Source organism: Trichoplusia ni, chromosome 4 (assembly GCF_003590095.1).
Source record: "Trichoplusia ni isolate ovarian cell line Hi5 chromosome 4, tn1, whole genome shotgun sequence".
In the NCBI taxonomy this organism is placed as follows: domain Eukaryota; kingdom Metazoa; phylum Arthropoda; class Insecta; order Lepidoptera; family Noctuidae; genus Trichoplusia; species Trichoplusia ni.
In genome coordinates this window covers 14,752,488-14,769,033 of record NC_039481.1, presented here as the reverse complement: position 1 = coordinate 14,769,033, position 16,546 = coordinate 14,752,488, and the positions used below count along the sequence as shown (strand labels likewise).

General features: G+C 33.6%; 1 protein-coding gene across 4 annotated transcripts in view; it reads right to left on the bottom strand.

Annotated features, from left to right (window-relative positions):
* LOC113493155 (calcium/calmodulin-dependent 3',5'-cyclic nucleotide phosphodiesterase 1) overlaps window positions 1-7,628 on the bottom strand; it is a 179,082-nt gene extending 171,454 nt beyond the window's left edge. Inside the window, exons 1-2 of one of the 4 annotated variants that reach the window (XM_026870980.1) lie at window positions 7,307-7,628; window positions 5,975-6,393 (exon numbers count right to left, since the gene is read on the bottom strand). In XM_026870980.1, coding sequence (XP_026726781.1) covers window positions 5,975-6,194 — 220 coding nt within the window. In that variant the 5' untranslated portion in view covers window positions 6,195-6,393; window positions 7,307-7,628. Of the gene's footprint in view, window positions 1-5,974 lie in introns of all 4 variants that reach the window. The other 3 variants (XM_026870981.1, XM_026870978.1, XM_026870982.1) reach the window with 3 other exon arrangements.
* Between the last annotated feature and the right edge of the window lie 8,918 nt (window positions 7,629-16,546).

Here is a 16,546-nt window from a genome sequence, read left to right as displayed (position 1 = left end):
AAATACACCCGTTAAAAAACCTTTTTAGAGTACGTTATTTTTTTGCCGTGCTGGTATTCAAATTGCTATTTGACGAATTGGGCTTGAAATAGAGACCATTTGTCTCAATATTGACAGTGACAATGTCTCAATATTGACAGTGACAATGCCTCAATATTGACAGTGACAATAAAAGTACAAGACTATTATATAAGTATGCAATTGTATTTAACGAAAACTATTCAATTTATCAATTCTCTCGCAGTCGTCATATTTGTTCATGTGAACTAAGTTTTCCGATTTATGTACAACCCATATTCACTTACGTGTATTCTGTATATTTTGATAAACAGTAACTATAATATATTTTGGTATATCTGAGCTAAAAATAACCGGTCCGTAATACATGTTAGAAAAAACCCGTGTATAATTTAATATCAGTTTGACCTAGATTATAAGTGATTTGTATAACGTTTTTTTGCATACTGAGAGTGAACAGTTAACAAGCGTTTTCCTGTACTGTTTTACACGTTACATTATCAACTTGTTTTCTAAGTTATTTTAGTATAAAATACATTAAAAGGTACGGGCATAACTGATTTACAATTTACTTATTAATTTATAATTAAGTCTTAACAATTTTATGGTAAGATTTTATGTTTTATTGCGATTACGTATCATGTACTTAAATAAAATTTCATTTATTTGTTACTACGTCGTGGATTTTAGCTATTTATTAATTAATATTATGTAAGATATAGTCAAACCTCAATCACAACTCAGACCGACAAATATAAGAAGAAGATAGCTACGAACATGGCGACACACGATTGAAGAATAAAGACATGTCGCAATATTTTCTATGTAATATTATTCCTCAATCTATGTGTAGAACATCAATCTTCATTTGTTTTAATATTGATGACTCACTCAATCATTTATCTTAGTCCTAATGGCGCGACTGTACACGATAGCACGTTTTAAATGTTGTCTTTTGTAGATTGAATAAGATAACGATCTATAAATGATTAAACGTCAGTAGATGTATGAGTTAGCGTCAAAACAGGTTGCATTGTGTGGTATCGAAGGCGGGCCCACTTCTCTATAAGGACAGTTGATTCAAATCAACGCAATTATACATGAGATATATCGTATGTAGGTAACATTAAGCTTATGATCTCTAACCGGTTATGTTGAGTGACAATTAGTGTCAAATCTCTAGGTAAGCTTTAGCTTTCGATTAAGTTCAATGGCCTGTACCTTTGGCAATTTACATTTAGATCGCAGAAACCCTTAGTTCTCTTCGACTGGTTCGGAGCTTAAGGAAGAAAACCAGTATGCTTCACTACACGGTGTTTAAATTCCTTGTACTATCTTCTAGTCGCGAGAGTCTTCAAAAGCCCTTCCGCTTGCCCCCGAATATAGGGAACGGGGAAGCATTCCATTGATTTTAGTCGATAAAAGTTCGGCACAACTCTTCGTCTTTCCCAAGGCGAAGAAAGTTCATGAGGAATTCCACCAGATCAAAACAAGAGTGTTTTAGCCCAGTGCATTTTGGCTAAAAAAAACTAGTTCTTCACTTTCGATAACTATTACGAAGTGTGCAATGTACTTGTATAGGTATATCAATAAAAAAAAATATAGCAACCTAATTAAATTCACATGAAAGAGAAACAGACAAAACGCAACACTGGTTCACAGAAATCTTCGAAACAGTTGTTTTTGCATTTCATAAAATAAATACCAATACTGCAATGTTGCGAATGCAAAAACACGAATGTAAAAGCTTTCGACTGCAAAAGGTTTTTATTTGAAATTGGTTCATCGCAATAGATCAATAGAGCGAGTTCATTTTCACAACGGTTTGCCCGCTAGCGCCCGACCGAACTTAATTGTGTTTGACACATGATTAACAAACTTCGATCCGTGTAATTACTACTAAGCTCACATTCTATCGCCATGATTAAATTAATAATTTTAGGGAGACTGTCGGAATTTGGAGGCTAAGTATTTGTGTGCAGTATTATCAAGTTCTAGCTGAAATAAAAAGCATGGCACAGGCTATTTTAATTTCTTTCAAATATATATATTACAGCTTCATATGAATAAATAGACAAATGATGTTCCATTATTTAGTGTTTTATTCGAAAAAATCTATTTTAAAACATAAAAAGAGTTTGGCTTTATATTATGCTCTTCAATTATATTACGAACATATGGATAACCATGTGGCGAACTGTTTTTTTTTTTAGTTTTTAGACGGGATAATGTTTACAGGAGTGCATCAAAACTAATTGAAAAGAACAAAAGCAAAAGTGTACAAAACAATTTCAAACGAGAAAATAAATGTAACCAGTAGCCACGGTGTTTACAGACATCATACATTTTTGGTAGACATAAGTAAAATTGCAACTAGCAAAATGTGAGAGCGGTGTCTCTTACATCTACAACTGACCATTAACAAGTCTAATATCATGTCAGTTAGTACAGATTTTTCCAGTACATTTATAAACCATGTAGCTTTCGATATTATAGACTAGACATTATCAGAGAGCTGGTAAAACAAAACTACAAACACATTCGATTAGTGATACATCACGGTTATCTGATAACGTGTTATCACGGAGTTATCATTATAGTGACGTCATTACGGTAACATCGTGGCCAGACAAGAAATGTCAGATTTTTGTAATCGTTGTGCAGATAAGGTAGAGTGAGCGTCGGAGTGGAAATTATTGTGTTATTATTCTTTTATAACTTTTGGAAAGGTTAAAGGCGATGCTTTGCCTATGTATTGTCTATGAGTTTGTATATTAAGAGCTTGCGAACTTAAGTCGATAGATATTGTAGAGTTTCGTTACCCCAAAAAATTGGTTGCGTGACTTTTCGCTTATGTCGGTTTAGGGCAGAATCTGAAGTTCAGTATAACGTACTTTGATTCTTGCAATATGGAAAGGTTTTGTAAAGAAACTCTTTCTAGAAACTACTTCAGTTCTATCTGACTGTATTTCACCACCAAGAATAAAATATATAACAAGGAAGTTTTAATAAAGACCTGAAGTATTTAATTAGTCAATCTTTGAGATTGCGTTTAATTGCCGCCTTTGAGTAATTAGCGAGAGTTCAAGTACTCGCTAAAGGCAACCCGATGTCTTATGTAATCAAAATTAATTTTATGGAATGTAGAAAAGTGTAGAGTCTTTGAATTGAGGAATTTAATAACTTTGTGCTCGTAATACCAGTCTTAAGAAATTCCATGGCTAAAAAAAGGCTTTTTCGTCAACAACAGAAAGAATAAGTATGGTTCAATTTATTTTATTATAATTTAAAGGAATCCTGTAGTATACTGTTCTCCTCGGGGGTCAAAAGCGGATAGTGTCACTTACTAACTCTTAATACTCTACCTAACCACCATGCCACGTCTCCAGGGTTTGCTCAATGCGTGGGAAAACAAAGCATGGATACATAACCCGCTATATAACATGCTTGCCTACGCAGCTCTACTCTACCTGCGCGCAGGTAGAGATGAAGAAAAGAGTAGATGGAGATTTCTGATTTCATTTTAAAATCTAAGTTAACTCAAAATGATTTTCTTCTCCAATGGACAGGTTGATTGAAATCTGATTCCAATTACAAATGGAAAAATATTTACAGTTTTTTTTAGTAATAAATTATTCTCTTAACAGTGTAGGTGGTCTAAACAAAACGCAGACTAAACTTGTAACACAACTCGTCGTAAACAAAACTTCAATTAAATTAATTTTGTTATTGTAATTTAGGGATTCGATATCGTAATTGGTTATTTTGCTTTAGAAAGCTTTAAAAGGTTTTTTAAATTTTATGTAGAGAACGTCGACATACAAATAATTGGTAAACAAGAAAACGTTTACAAGACGAATATTTTGTTAATTCTTTTGTGGACTGTTTGGCAGATTTTTTGAACCAGTTAGGGTTGTCGTTGCTGATGTACGAACCTCCATAAGTTTGATCAACAGCATGGGATCTATAGACGTTGGGAATAGAAACAATGGACATAACTGGCTTTTTGCGTAATCTATACTAATATATAAAGCTGAAGAGTTTGTTTGTTTGTTTGAACGCGCTAATCTCAGGAACTACTGGTCCAAATTGAAAAAAGTCTTTGTGTGTTGAATAGGAATCAAGGAAGGCTTTAGGCTATAAACCATCAGGCTGCGCCTAATAGGAGCGAAGATACAATTAAAAATGTGAAAAAAAACAGGGCAGTTATAAATAATAACTTTTACCCACGGGGACGAAGTCGCGGGCAACAGCTAGTCTGGATAATTTTCTTAAAGAAACTATTACAATTGAAAAAGCATTAATTTTTTCAGAATATTTTCTAACATATCAGACAAAACTAAATAAATATTCACCAAAGAAAACAAACACATCATAATACCTAAAAGAAAATACACTTTTCTGGGAAACTTGTCTTTGAAAGATATTCGATTCAAAGCCTTGTTTCTAAAAGGTTTAAACATAAGATTATCCTTTTGACGTTGAAAAGGGGATCTAAAATAAACACACTATAACTAGTTTACTATAACTATTTGTTATTTTTGTAATCGAAAAATACATAAATTTGAAACTCTATATTTTTTGTATCGATTTCTTTTAGGTTACGTTTTTTGAATACTGTTACAATGTATAGCCTCGTTATTGCATTTGAATCAAAAAATAAAAAAATAAAATGAGGCTATTTTAACCAAACAACAAAATTTTCAATTTTTTATAGTTATATGTACATATATGCCAATGTTTATACGTTGTGCTCTTTCATGTTATCATTTTGGCCAAATAATGAATAGCTAACTCAGTTATTTTCATGACTTACTCAAAATTTCATGAAATCTATACATGAATCTTACTTTTGACCATATAATAAAAACCGTCTGATACCAAAAACATTATTATTTAATCTCTTTCCTTTAAAATCGTTAAAAATAAGCTACCGTATTTAAGCAATGGACAATAAAATTTAACTTCAAGCCTATTTATCACTGGCCAACCATTGTACGAAGGAAACCTGATAATGAAACGGTTACAAGACTTCATTGGTTGGCGAAGCAATCTTAGACAATAAGGAAAGGATCTCTAATTAGGATCAAGTGGAAAGTCGGAAAGTTTATTGGGACCGTTTTTAACCCCTTACTATGAGCTCTGAAAGAATGACGCTTTATTGTAGAAGTGAGATGCAGCTATGCGTAAAATGCGCATCATCTTGTTCTAACAATCGCAACAGTTGTCATTTAAGAATTTATGGTACAGGTACCCTTGTTATTTCTCAACTTCCATAATTGTAGGCTGTTTTGAACTAAACAGGTCTGTTTGCAACCTGCAGTTTTTAGGATTAAAACCTTTTTTGATAAGATAATGATTTTTAAACAGATATAACTATTTAATACTGCAATTGACTGATAGAGATCAATGTTAAAGTAAAATCATGTAAGAATACTTAAAAAACAAAATCTGTTAGAGGTAAATCTCCTAAAAAAAAACCCAAATTTTAATACAAGTATGATGAGTAAGAAAGCATAATAAATATTAAATTTCTCCTAAAATTCTTAGTTCATATTATAATTTGGTTACAACAACATTCCACATACCTTTATGAAGAGCTAAAACACTCTTAGTTGATTTTAAATCTATATACTATACGTAAATGGGTATTTTGTATACACACAGGTATTTTTAGACACCTCAACATCTGGCGGTCAAATTGAAAGTGCGTCAATAGATTTGAGCTTGTAAAAACTAGTGGAGTTGTGAGAAGACTATAAAATAAATGGGCATTTAACAGCCCAATCAATAAAGTAAGGCGAGTTGGTACAACAGTCTATTAAGTCACGTGTTTGTAATTAAAATCAGAATCAGCATAGAAGTTGATGAGCTCGATGTAATTGGAGGAATGAAAAGTGATCCAGATCTTTATTTGAAAAAATCCGTTAGAACCGATTTTGTCTGACTGACTCACCAATGACATATGAGTATCCGTCAAGCGTGAGCACGCATTTCCTAGTCGCACCCGATGCGGATCGATGGCGATGCGTTCGTGGGTTGGCTCCTAGAGCCCGCCCCCCACCAGGGTCGCTGTGACATTTGTGCACCAGCTCCTTATCGTTCGCCACGTTGCCCTTGCTGTCGACAGAGCCTTGCCTGCTGCTCTCAAGCAGCACTTTGCCACGCCTCATCATCACATCATACGCTATCTCCACTTAAACTGACACAAACACTTGGTCACGATCACGTCACCGTTCACTTCACAGTTCACTCCGGTTCACTCGATCATCCAAAAATCTGATATGTTTATGTTCACAATGTTTTGATATGATACAGCACTCGCGTAAATTAAGAGTATGCGTTAGACATTTTGATTGCTCCGCCGACCTAAAACTAATAAATTATGAGTTATTACTCAAGCTGTATGACTTTACTTTTGACGTATTATTTAGATAGGACGAGGAGCGTTTGAGTTCTCGACTTTTTTTTAATTAACAAAAGCGAATCATTGTACATTCGTTGTAAATAATGACTCAAAATAGATTAAGTAATAAGTGTCATTGAGCCATTACCGATTGTAGATATGTTTAGTTTATCAAATGACATTTATTTAACATTAGTTTTATGGTGGTACGTTTTATAGATGTAAACAAGTCGTTTAATGCCTTATAAAATATTAAAAAAATTGTACGATCGGGAAATTGAAACCGGCATCGCCCGAGACCTTTCGTCTGGAATGTTCAGCTTGAACTTTTCCAATGAATTTGCTCTTTTGGCACTTTATTTTTGGTGACGTCGTAAAGCCTCTGAATAGAATGCCGCAGCCCATTCAAGAACAAGACTATCAACTGCTAATTCCAACAGCACAAACAATTCATTGTAAGGATAACAGAGTCTTTGTTCTCATCAATTAGACAAGATTTTAGCGTTAACAAATTAACAGTTCGTTTCCTCTTAAAACAATGCTTTATATGGTTGTTTTTATGATTTTCTTTAGAAACAACACACATGAAGGGAATGTTGATTTTTGAACGAGATCGTATTTTACCCGACTCGGTGAAACCGTGTAATGAATGTTTAGCTGAACGCAGGTGGAAACACGGAAATCTATTTTCAAGCTACGAGTGTTGTTTTTCCGCCATAGTAACGCAACACAGGGCGCCCATAAAACGTTGCGTCATGGCCCACGGGGGTGGTCCCCCTCTTGTAAACAGATTGTGACGCTGTCCACTGGACTATGCCAAATCGCGGCCAACAGGTGGTTTCCTTCCAAAATTCACGTCAACTAGCCGAACTTTGAACTCACTTTTGACTTTTTGCCTACTCAATTTTTTTGTTGCGATTTGAATTTTTCGGTCGGTTAGATATGTTCGGACATGTTCGGACGGAGCGTTCGGAAAGCGGTTAGCGGCATGACGGCGCTACCGAACCGCGTGGAAGCCTGCGCGCGACTGTCGCTCGCTCCACATGAACCGCTACAGGTAGCTCCTCATTAGTGCGTACCACTCAAACTTTCAGTTCCAAATGTCCGGGACTTTGAGATTGTTGATCATTGATCTTAGTTCTATAAAATACATCATGAAAAACTTTCCTCAATATTCTCCCATTTCAAACAACTATGTGTATCATATTCATCTTATCTTTTTTATTCTACCCATATATGTATAGAGCTGTTGCAACCACAATAATTCTACGTACTTAATTCCAGAAATTCAGTAAAATATATTTCCTACTTTTTCTCTTGAACTATGAACTTTTAATTATTTCAAACAGTACACAAAACTGCGGTCACTTTGAACTATATTTCCACTGAAAGTATGAAGCAGTGTTTATCTAAGTATTCGAGTCCGAGTTCAGTGCAGTGGAAAATCTAATTGTGTTTATCAAAGAGCTTTTGTTCATTATTCAAAGTGAATATAAAATATGTAAGAGCGTTATGTAAATACGCCTATGTTAATGTAAATATTTCTTCATAAATATAAATGTGGGTTGGGTTTGCCTTTCTAAATAAGACTTGGGATGCATCGTTTTTTATTCATAATTAGTTTGTTCGTATAAAAAGGTGTAGAGATGAAGTTTCTATGCCTACGAGGTTAATTGCTCCTTCTTTGGCAAGACCGTTGAAGAAATAGTATAGTCAAATCTGATGCTGACCATTTATACTTCAACGCTCAAAAAGTACTAATTAGTGTCCACATTTGAATGAATGAATTTGAATTGTAACGGACAATTAGCAAACATATTTGGCAAATCAATCACCTTTACTCACACAGCCAAATCAGATGAGAGGCTATTGGCTAAAAACTGCTCTATTTTCTTTTAAATTTTTACCTTAAAGGTAATAATTTTAGGCCACATTAAAATGTTTTTATCTAATACTAAGCACATCTCATAAAAATGTTATGGGTTAAATATATCTTACTCCTATGCTCTCCGAAGCTACAACAAAATCTGTCAAGTGGTGTACCCATAAAGCAGTGCAATAAACTCAGATTCTCAATTATAATATTTAATAGGATTAATATAGACTAACTAACACATTCTCACACAAGCAATAAAATAGTAAATTTCTTACAACTTACCCATAAATATATTAACATATTGACACGTCTAAATAATTACAACTAAACAAAAATAAACGTGTACTTACACACATGTACCGTAAACATTGTTATTTCAAAAATAAACTATTGCCACTCAAAACGATTTATGCCTATGTCGGGTTTTACAGAAATATATCTTACGGTAAACGAGTAAGGTTGTTTCAACAATTATTTTTGTTTTATGCGGTATTTCTGAACTGACGCAATGACTTAGCTTGTGCGGTTCAGCGTAATTAAGTATAATGGTCTTTATTACAAAGGAGTAAACTTCAAAATCCTTTCGCGATATTTGATTAGCTCCGGTCAAGCCTTTTGGCATTGGCTTTTAGTCTTTACACCTGAATATCGTATTTTATGTGGAGCGACCGCCTATCTGAGCTCCGAAACCTAATGTCAACGGTTAACACAGTATCCTCTACAAAGGGAGATTATCAGAATTATAACTACTAACTTACGTCAAAAGTCATCTGTCTTTCAGAAGTTGGATACAACGACTTTAAGTGTTTTCCGAAGGCTGCGAGGATTTTCCAAAATCTTTGATTTTAAACTCGTGCTCAGAGTACGTAGACTGAATAGTTCGCCCTTCTCACTACTTTGACCAACACGCACACATAACGTTTATCACATTTTCAAAAACGACAAATAAGAAAATACATTTGTGAAAACCCATTATTGTAAAACGTTTTGTTATCTCAACGTCCGTTTAGCAGTCGGAATGTGTGTACATTTCATATAGATCCGAAGATCTGATAACGCTTATCCTACTATCACCGATGCATCTTCAGATTGGTTGATAAAGTTTTATTGAATACTTAATTAATAAAAAAAAGTATTCCGTGCCTGCACTCCACTGAATTTTAATTATTTATTTATTCATTTTTCGCATACCTGAAAATATGCACAAATTTGACTTAATGCCTCAAGCTATCTCAATCAGTCAACTACATGGTTTAGTTAAGAGTAGTTTTACTACTATTATCAGATATAGTTCATAAAAAAGAGTTTTATTTCAATTATTTTGCGACCCTGAAATGTTTGAATTTTCTTCTCATGTGCATCATTGTGCTTATTTAAAAAAAAAACTGCTTGAATTTTATACCTGAATTTCAGAGGAAAGTGTATATTTGTGTGGAAAAAAAAAACAGAGAGTCATAAAAAAACTATGATGCATTTCTGAAAACGAAGAGAATATTATAATTCTTATTAAAACAACAAACACTATTAATTTAATCATGAAATAGTTACAAAAACATATAAAATAACAAAGACAAAAACAATAAAACACTACACGACCCATTTAGATTCCAGTCTTATAAAAAAATAATCTCGTACGGGAAAGCTCGCTAAGGAGTAATGACGTCATTTTACTGCACATTTAACCAAGTAATTGTTTTGCCCTTCACTCAATATTATTACACGTTGTCTCTTTCACTCACTTGGATAAATAAACGAATGAGTCGATAGGATATGTGATTACAAAATATAAGTCATTTTCTACGATAACCTATTAGCAATTTAAAATTCTATATTTATTTATTCGTTTGCTAGACATAACATCTTTTTGCATTATTCGTAATAAGCAACACAATTGTTTGTATTACAAGAATGTAAATATGATATATCTAAAAAAATGAAAATAAGATACTAAAAATGAGAATAACAATAGAGTGACCATCAATTCGAGATTGTTCTTTTTTTTCATAAAATAATTTACTCACAGGCGGCAATTATTATTATCTAAAATGTCCATCATGGACGATTCGACCTCTCATAATCATACAAGTATTTAAGACAAAAAAGCACATTGCACGCAAAAAAAAGCAATAACAAACCCCAAACTCCATCCGGAACTCATAATCGCTAAGCAAAGCATTTATAACTATTTGATCTTATAACAAGAGGTAAGTGAAAACTTGCTAACAAGTGACGTCAGTCTCACAGCTGAGCGAGCCCCTTTGTTTGGGCCTTAACCTTGGGCCCGAACCCCTAAGGGAACTGACTAACTTAAGGGACCCGACAGAATTGCGTAGTTGTTTAAGTTTGGAGCCATTTTGAATCGAGTTCGAAATTTAAGTTCTTTTCTTTTTAATGTCAAGGGATTTTTCATTTCCCCGAAGTGATTTGTCACGACAGATGATCGGCAGATTGGTTTTTGAAGTTTGATGTGTGTCTTTTGATATTGCTTTATAGTTCTGTGTAAGTTATTTAAACTGATAAAGAAATCGGTAAGTGAAGCTTAGAGATCATGTTTATTATTTAGTTCTATCACTTAAATTGAAACTTAGACAATAAGCCAGCCTCGTTTAGTTTTCTCCACTATTTTTTAATTTTTTCCATTTCTTACCAGATTGGAGGTTTTAAAACTTATGTTTGACTTAAGTCTACCAAACTGAAATACCAGCTCAGCTGTTGCGTAAAATCCTAAAATCACATCACGTTATGGTTTCTTCACTATAAGAACCGTTGTAAAAGCGTGACATAAGGCTACATTTACATTTGTGTTAATTGGATCGGTAGTAAGCCGGTGTTCGCGTGTCGAGGCCCATTCCTGCCGGTACGCCAACAATTTGCTTTATCGGTGCACAAGATAAACTCCACTTTTGTGGAAATTCCCCGCTTTTGTTTAATGCTTTTATTTTTCGTTTCGTGTTCCCGGATTTTAGATGTTTTGTTTCTTGTTTTCGTGACTTGGCTTGTATAAATTTGAAACCACCTGAAATAACTTTAAACTTTACAGTAACTTATTTTTTAATAAACCTGCTTCAAAATAGGCTGTAAGTTAATAATTATTTATGAATAAAACCAACAAATGAAAAACAATCAGACTGCAAGAAAAGTCATAGATTGCTTATAAGTTTTCCATGAAACAAAAAAAAACTAGCCAAGTTCGAATTGCAACACTGAGGGTCCTGTACAAAGAGGCTTAAGTAAGACAAGCAAGAACCTTTAAAATTGCAACAGCAGCAGAATCTCATACATACATCATAGTCTGTGAAAATTTCAACAGTCTAACTATACCGGTTCATTAGATAGAGCCTAGAGTTGGACAAACATTCAAACAGCGGAGCCTCAGTAGTGTTAGTAATAGGTTTCCATTTTTGGGAACGATACACTAAAAACATATTCCCAAAAATAGTATTGTTTCATTTACAACTGTCAGCCATCGTGAATACTTTAGTAACGAGAAGTAACTACGGATAATGTACGGTGCAGTACGCGATGTCATTATTGTATGTAGTTTTGGTATTAAAGTGGTAGTATAGTTCTCTTTTAATTTTTTATTAAATAATGCAATGAAAATTCACATATTTTCGTATTTAGATTAGTAACTTTAGTGTTTTATTTCAAGGTAGAACGATTCTTTACTAAATATGAGTTTACTGATGATAATTTTTAACTTTGCTGTATCTTAACTACCTCTTATAATACGAGTGCTCCCGGTTGTTTTGAAGATTTCCCAACATAATCTGTTTATTTTCCTGAAACCCTTAAATTTCATTTTTTTTTGCGTAAATTACACTGCTATATTACGGCTACATTAAACGCGTAAAGTCACTAATATTAAAATCTTAACTGAATATGACTTAACTGATGTAAATGCAATTGTTTTACTAACGGCTTTCTTTAAGAAATTTTAATATAACACAATAACGCATTATTTCAATTCGACAGTCAAAACAAAGTTTCACAAATAATAAAGACAGAAACTCGAAAGCTCATACACTAGCGCCACTATACAGAGCGGTGGAAATGAGTACTACTTACTCACCAATAGTATAAGTAGCGCCATCTATCTGAAACGTGGCGCTCTTGCACTTCTTGAAGACTTTCCCACTGACCACCTGACGGGTGGCGCTGCCGTGCGTGGCGGGGTTCGAAGCGATTTCGTTCCTCGCCGCGCGTGGCGCACTTGTGTCAAACTTATTTCTCAACTCCTCGAACGACAGATCGGTCGACAAGTCCGTCGACAGATCCGGCGTTTTGTCGCGGAACCGACGCACTTGCCCGCACATCTGACCGCCCTTGCTTGCTTCGGCCGTGTTTTTGTCCATCTTGAACACAGTTTACTTATACATCACTCGAACACAGTACACTATGTCACTGTAAGGAGAAAGAAACGTGTAAGTTGACAGACTTTTGCGTAGTCATTTATTTATCAAGTTACTTTTAAAATAAAATACAATTAAATGTAAAACAATTATTGATGTTATTGCGGTACCGTTTTAAAAACACATTGTTTTTTTCCGCTCCTGAATGAAAATGAACAATGAAAAACCCGTTTACGTTTCAAACGTCTTTTTATACGATTGTAATTTACTTTATCTATGAATACATAGGTGAAACTGGAATTATTGACGTAGTACTCTAACACAATGATTGCCTACTATAGTTAAACCTGTTATTATGACCGTTACAGAAGTAAAGGAACTTAGAGATAAGATTATCTCAGACTCAACTAATTAAGATGCGGGTAATTTGTTCGAAGCTGACTATGCATTTCACGTAATTACACGTGAAAAGTTAATTTAGCTTTACTTAGCATAACAAATAATACAATTTTTAAGCGAATATGTTATATAGGGAAGATCACGGTGTGGATGGTTCACAAAGTGGATTTATTCATCGAATAACGGGCTACTTAATCGGAACCAGATTTGCCATTTAACGCTTTTCTTTCAAATGTAAATAATAGTGTACAAGAAATGTTTTGTACTTGATTTAATATGGAGTTTCTTGCCAGTTGTTCTTTATCGGAATGACAAACTGAGCAAGTAGAGTCATTTTTTCGTTTTCAGTAGATTTTAATAGCTGATACATAGGTAAATAGACGCCCAATTTAAAGAACAGTTATTAAATTGACTATTTCATCATAAATCTAATTAGTTCAAAATCATCAATCAATCAACGTGCTGTAATCCCAAAAACGATTTAATAATGTTTTTAACTTACCCAAAATGATGTTCCTTCATTCTGGCAATTTGTGATTAATTAACAGACCTTCCCAAACTTTCATAAGTACTCTGGCAAGGATAATTGATGAGGGAACATGTAACTAAGAGATTATTAATAGACTAGCAGTTTGGCATGATTCTGGCACGCTCACATATATAAATGCCGTAACTTTGTCCTTGGCAAGTGGCGGTACTTAATATTCTAACATCGGAGACATTTTAACGCTGTTCCGAATGGATGAGAAAGTTCTATTGGAATGTTCAATGTCTTTTTCTATTTTAAATTCCTAGCCTGCAAATATCACTTGCATATAGCTTCTTGTAAAATACATAAGGTTTTTGATATACACAGCGATATTGGAGATAGCGCACTTTTTTGTATGGCCCTTGGATACCCTTGGATACCTCCGTCGGGAAATGTATTTTAAATTAGGCTATACCTATAGTATAGCGAATTCAACAAAATTCAGGAAAAGTCAGAAACAATGCGTCTGGCCTAAAATCTGAGAACTACTTTTAGTGTAAAACTTACTAAATATATCACAATTGTTAACTAAATTCGTAAAAGCTTAACTGCTTGCCAAGTTCGAATCAGCACATAGAGCAGCGCAAAAAGAAAAACTTCAAATAGGTTTTTTGAAGCCAATTTTCGGACTCACGAACTATACCCGAAATATTGGCCCAATATACTTAAGTTTATCTTTAGTGTCTGAACGTGTCTTTCTAGTTACTAAGCATCACTTCGAAAAATGTACTAAAGTGATTCTATTTCAGAAACATGTTTCTTAAGAACGATGTCCCCTTTATATTAAATTGCTGGGGGTATACGGAAGACTCAATGTTATGCATTTACTTGTTCTCAAGTCTCCTCTGAAAAATAATAAATTATGTTTAAAATTGTGTTGTTCTTTCAACTCAAGTAGGTAAATAGACATTTTCAATCAAGTGCCAGTAGACTTTGCTAAGCCATGATGTTTGTTTTTGTATTTTGTTAATACAGAAACTGTCAAGCTATCACTGATGGACAGACGGCGAAGCTTAGAGTTGGGTACGAAACCACAGAAAGTTGAGTTAGAGTATAGTAACTATTTAAGTACAAATCAACATATATAAAAATACCCTTAACACAATTACACTTTTCGGAAAATTGACATTGTAATTACGGAATTTTCCAATAAATCGCCCGTCAATTCGACTTTTCCCGATAAGTTAATACGTCCAGTTCGGATCGAAATTTCAATTAGGCTTAAAGAATTAAAAAGAGTGTCATTTTGTACAGATTAAAATTGCTCAAAATTGTCACTTAAATATCGATAATGTTTGATGAGCTTAAACTCCCTTTTAGGGATATATTATTTCAAATTAATGTGTAAGAAAAAGTACCAAAATTGTCACCAGTACGTCAAGTTTCGCTCCGGAAAAAGTCTCTTTCTTATACATATTCCTTTCAGCCGCTTTGAGAAGTTACAAAAACTTTCCCTTGACTGTTCTGCGTCTCAGAAGACTTGTTGAGACTCAAAGGTCAAGGTTTAGTTCAAAGTTGCTGGCTTTACACGCTTCTTTTAATTTCAAACTTTCCCATATTATACGAAGTACTCTCTTTAAGTTTTTTTATAAAGCGTTACGCGTGAGCATAAAGGTTTGCTAACACAATTTAATATTTAAGGGTTTGTGTCGATCTTTTACAGGTACAACATCAAATAAAATTTACCCCAATTAAGACCGAAGTACCATTTTGAACTTTAAAGTAACAACAACCAAAACTGATTTTAAGTTAACTCACTAACAGCTATGATAGAAAATAGAAAATCAAGATTAGTAGCTCATTGCAAAATGCATCAATCACATATATGACTATTAATACAAGATGTCTCTTATTAAACAGCCATTTTATTCAAGTGGCATAATTATGTAACATACTTTGTTCTAATTAATTTGTCATTTTGCAAAAAGCTATTATAATTATCTTATAGCAATTTAATTTACTATGAGAAGTGTAGCATATCTAAAAAAAGTATACAATATGCAAATGTATTCGATAATTTTATTAATTTTGCAAAAACCGTAAAGCAAACGTTCCTTTCAAAATGAAAAACAATAATACACAATACCTACACGGTACTTTTCTGGCTTCTTAGAAAATAGTTCAAAACTGTTTTCTACGTAGTTTTCTCGGTACATCACGAGATAACTTTCCAACACCTCTTTATTTATACTCGTACAGGTGCGAGTGATTCTCTTCGTATTTACGATCTTTTATACCTTTCGAAGTGTTTTTCTTTATATAAACCGCATTTTGAGCCATTTCTAAACTAAATTTAGAGCTGAAAATGTTTTTCAGGAATTAGGAGGAGTTAAGGTATTTTTTGAATTGGGAAAATGGGAAAGTGGGTGATATAAATCCATATGAATCAATTTGCATTACAGGTCATTGCACAACAATTGAACATAATATGCTTTAGACTTTAGCAGAATGAGTTGGAAATTTTAGTTAGAGTCAATAAACTTAGAGTAGTAAGAATCAAAGGTATCCCAATATGTTTTTTGAAAAAAGTCAATCAGAAGGAGATAGCACAGATAAATAAAACATTTCCTCTATAAAATACATAAACCAAAATGACGGCCTTTCCTCGAAAACCATAATTACTTTAGCAAAATTTCCTCGAAGTTTTCAGATTACGTAGATAATATTTGTAAATATTTGTCAACAAATACTGGGAATGGTTCCTTCAGTACTCAGATCAAAGGAGTCTGTTAGCTGTTAATGTTTAATTAATCTGTTCAGTGGTTACGTGGATTAATCTGCAAATACGTGTAAAACGGAACTGGATTAATTTATTTATAGTCTCAACTCCTAGGATGTGGGATACAAATTTAAATCTTAACATTCAGATTGTAATTGTCACTACTTGGTGAAGCTATCTTTCGCGTCTTATGAGAATAAACGAGCAATGATTAAAAACGATTTTAAATACAAATGATGTTCTCTAC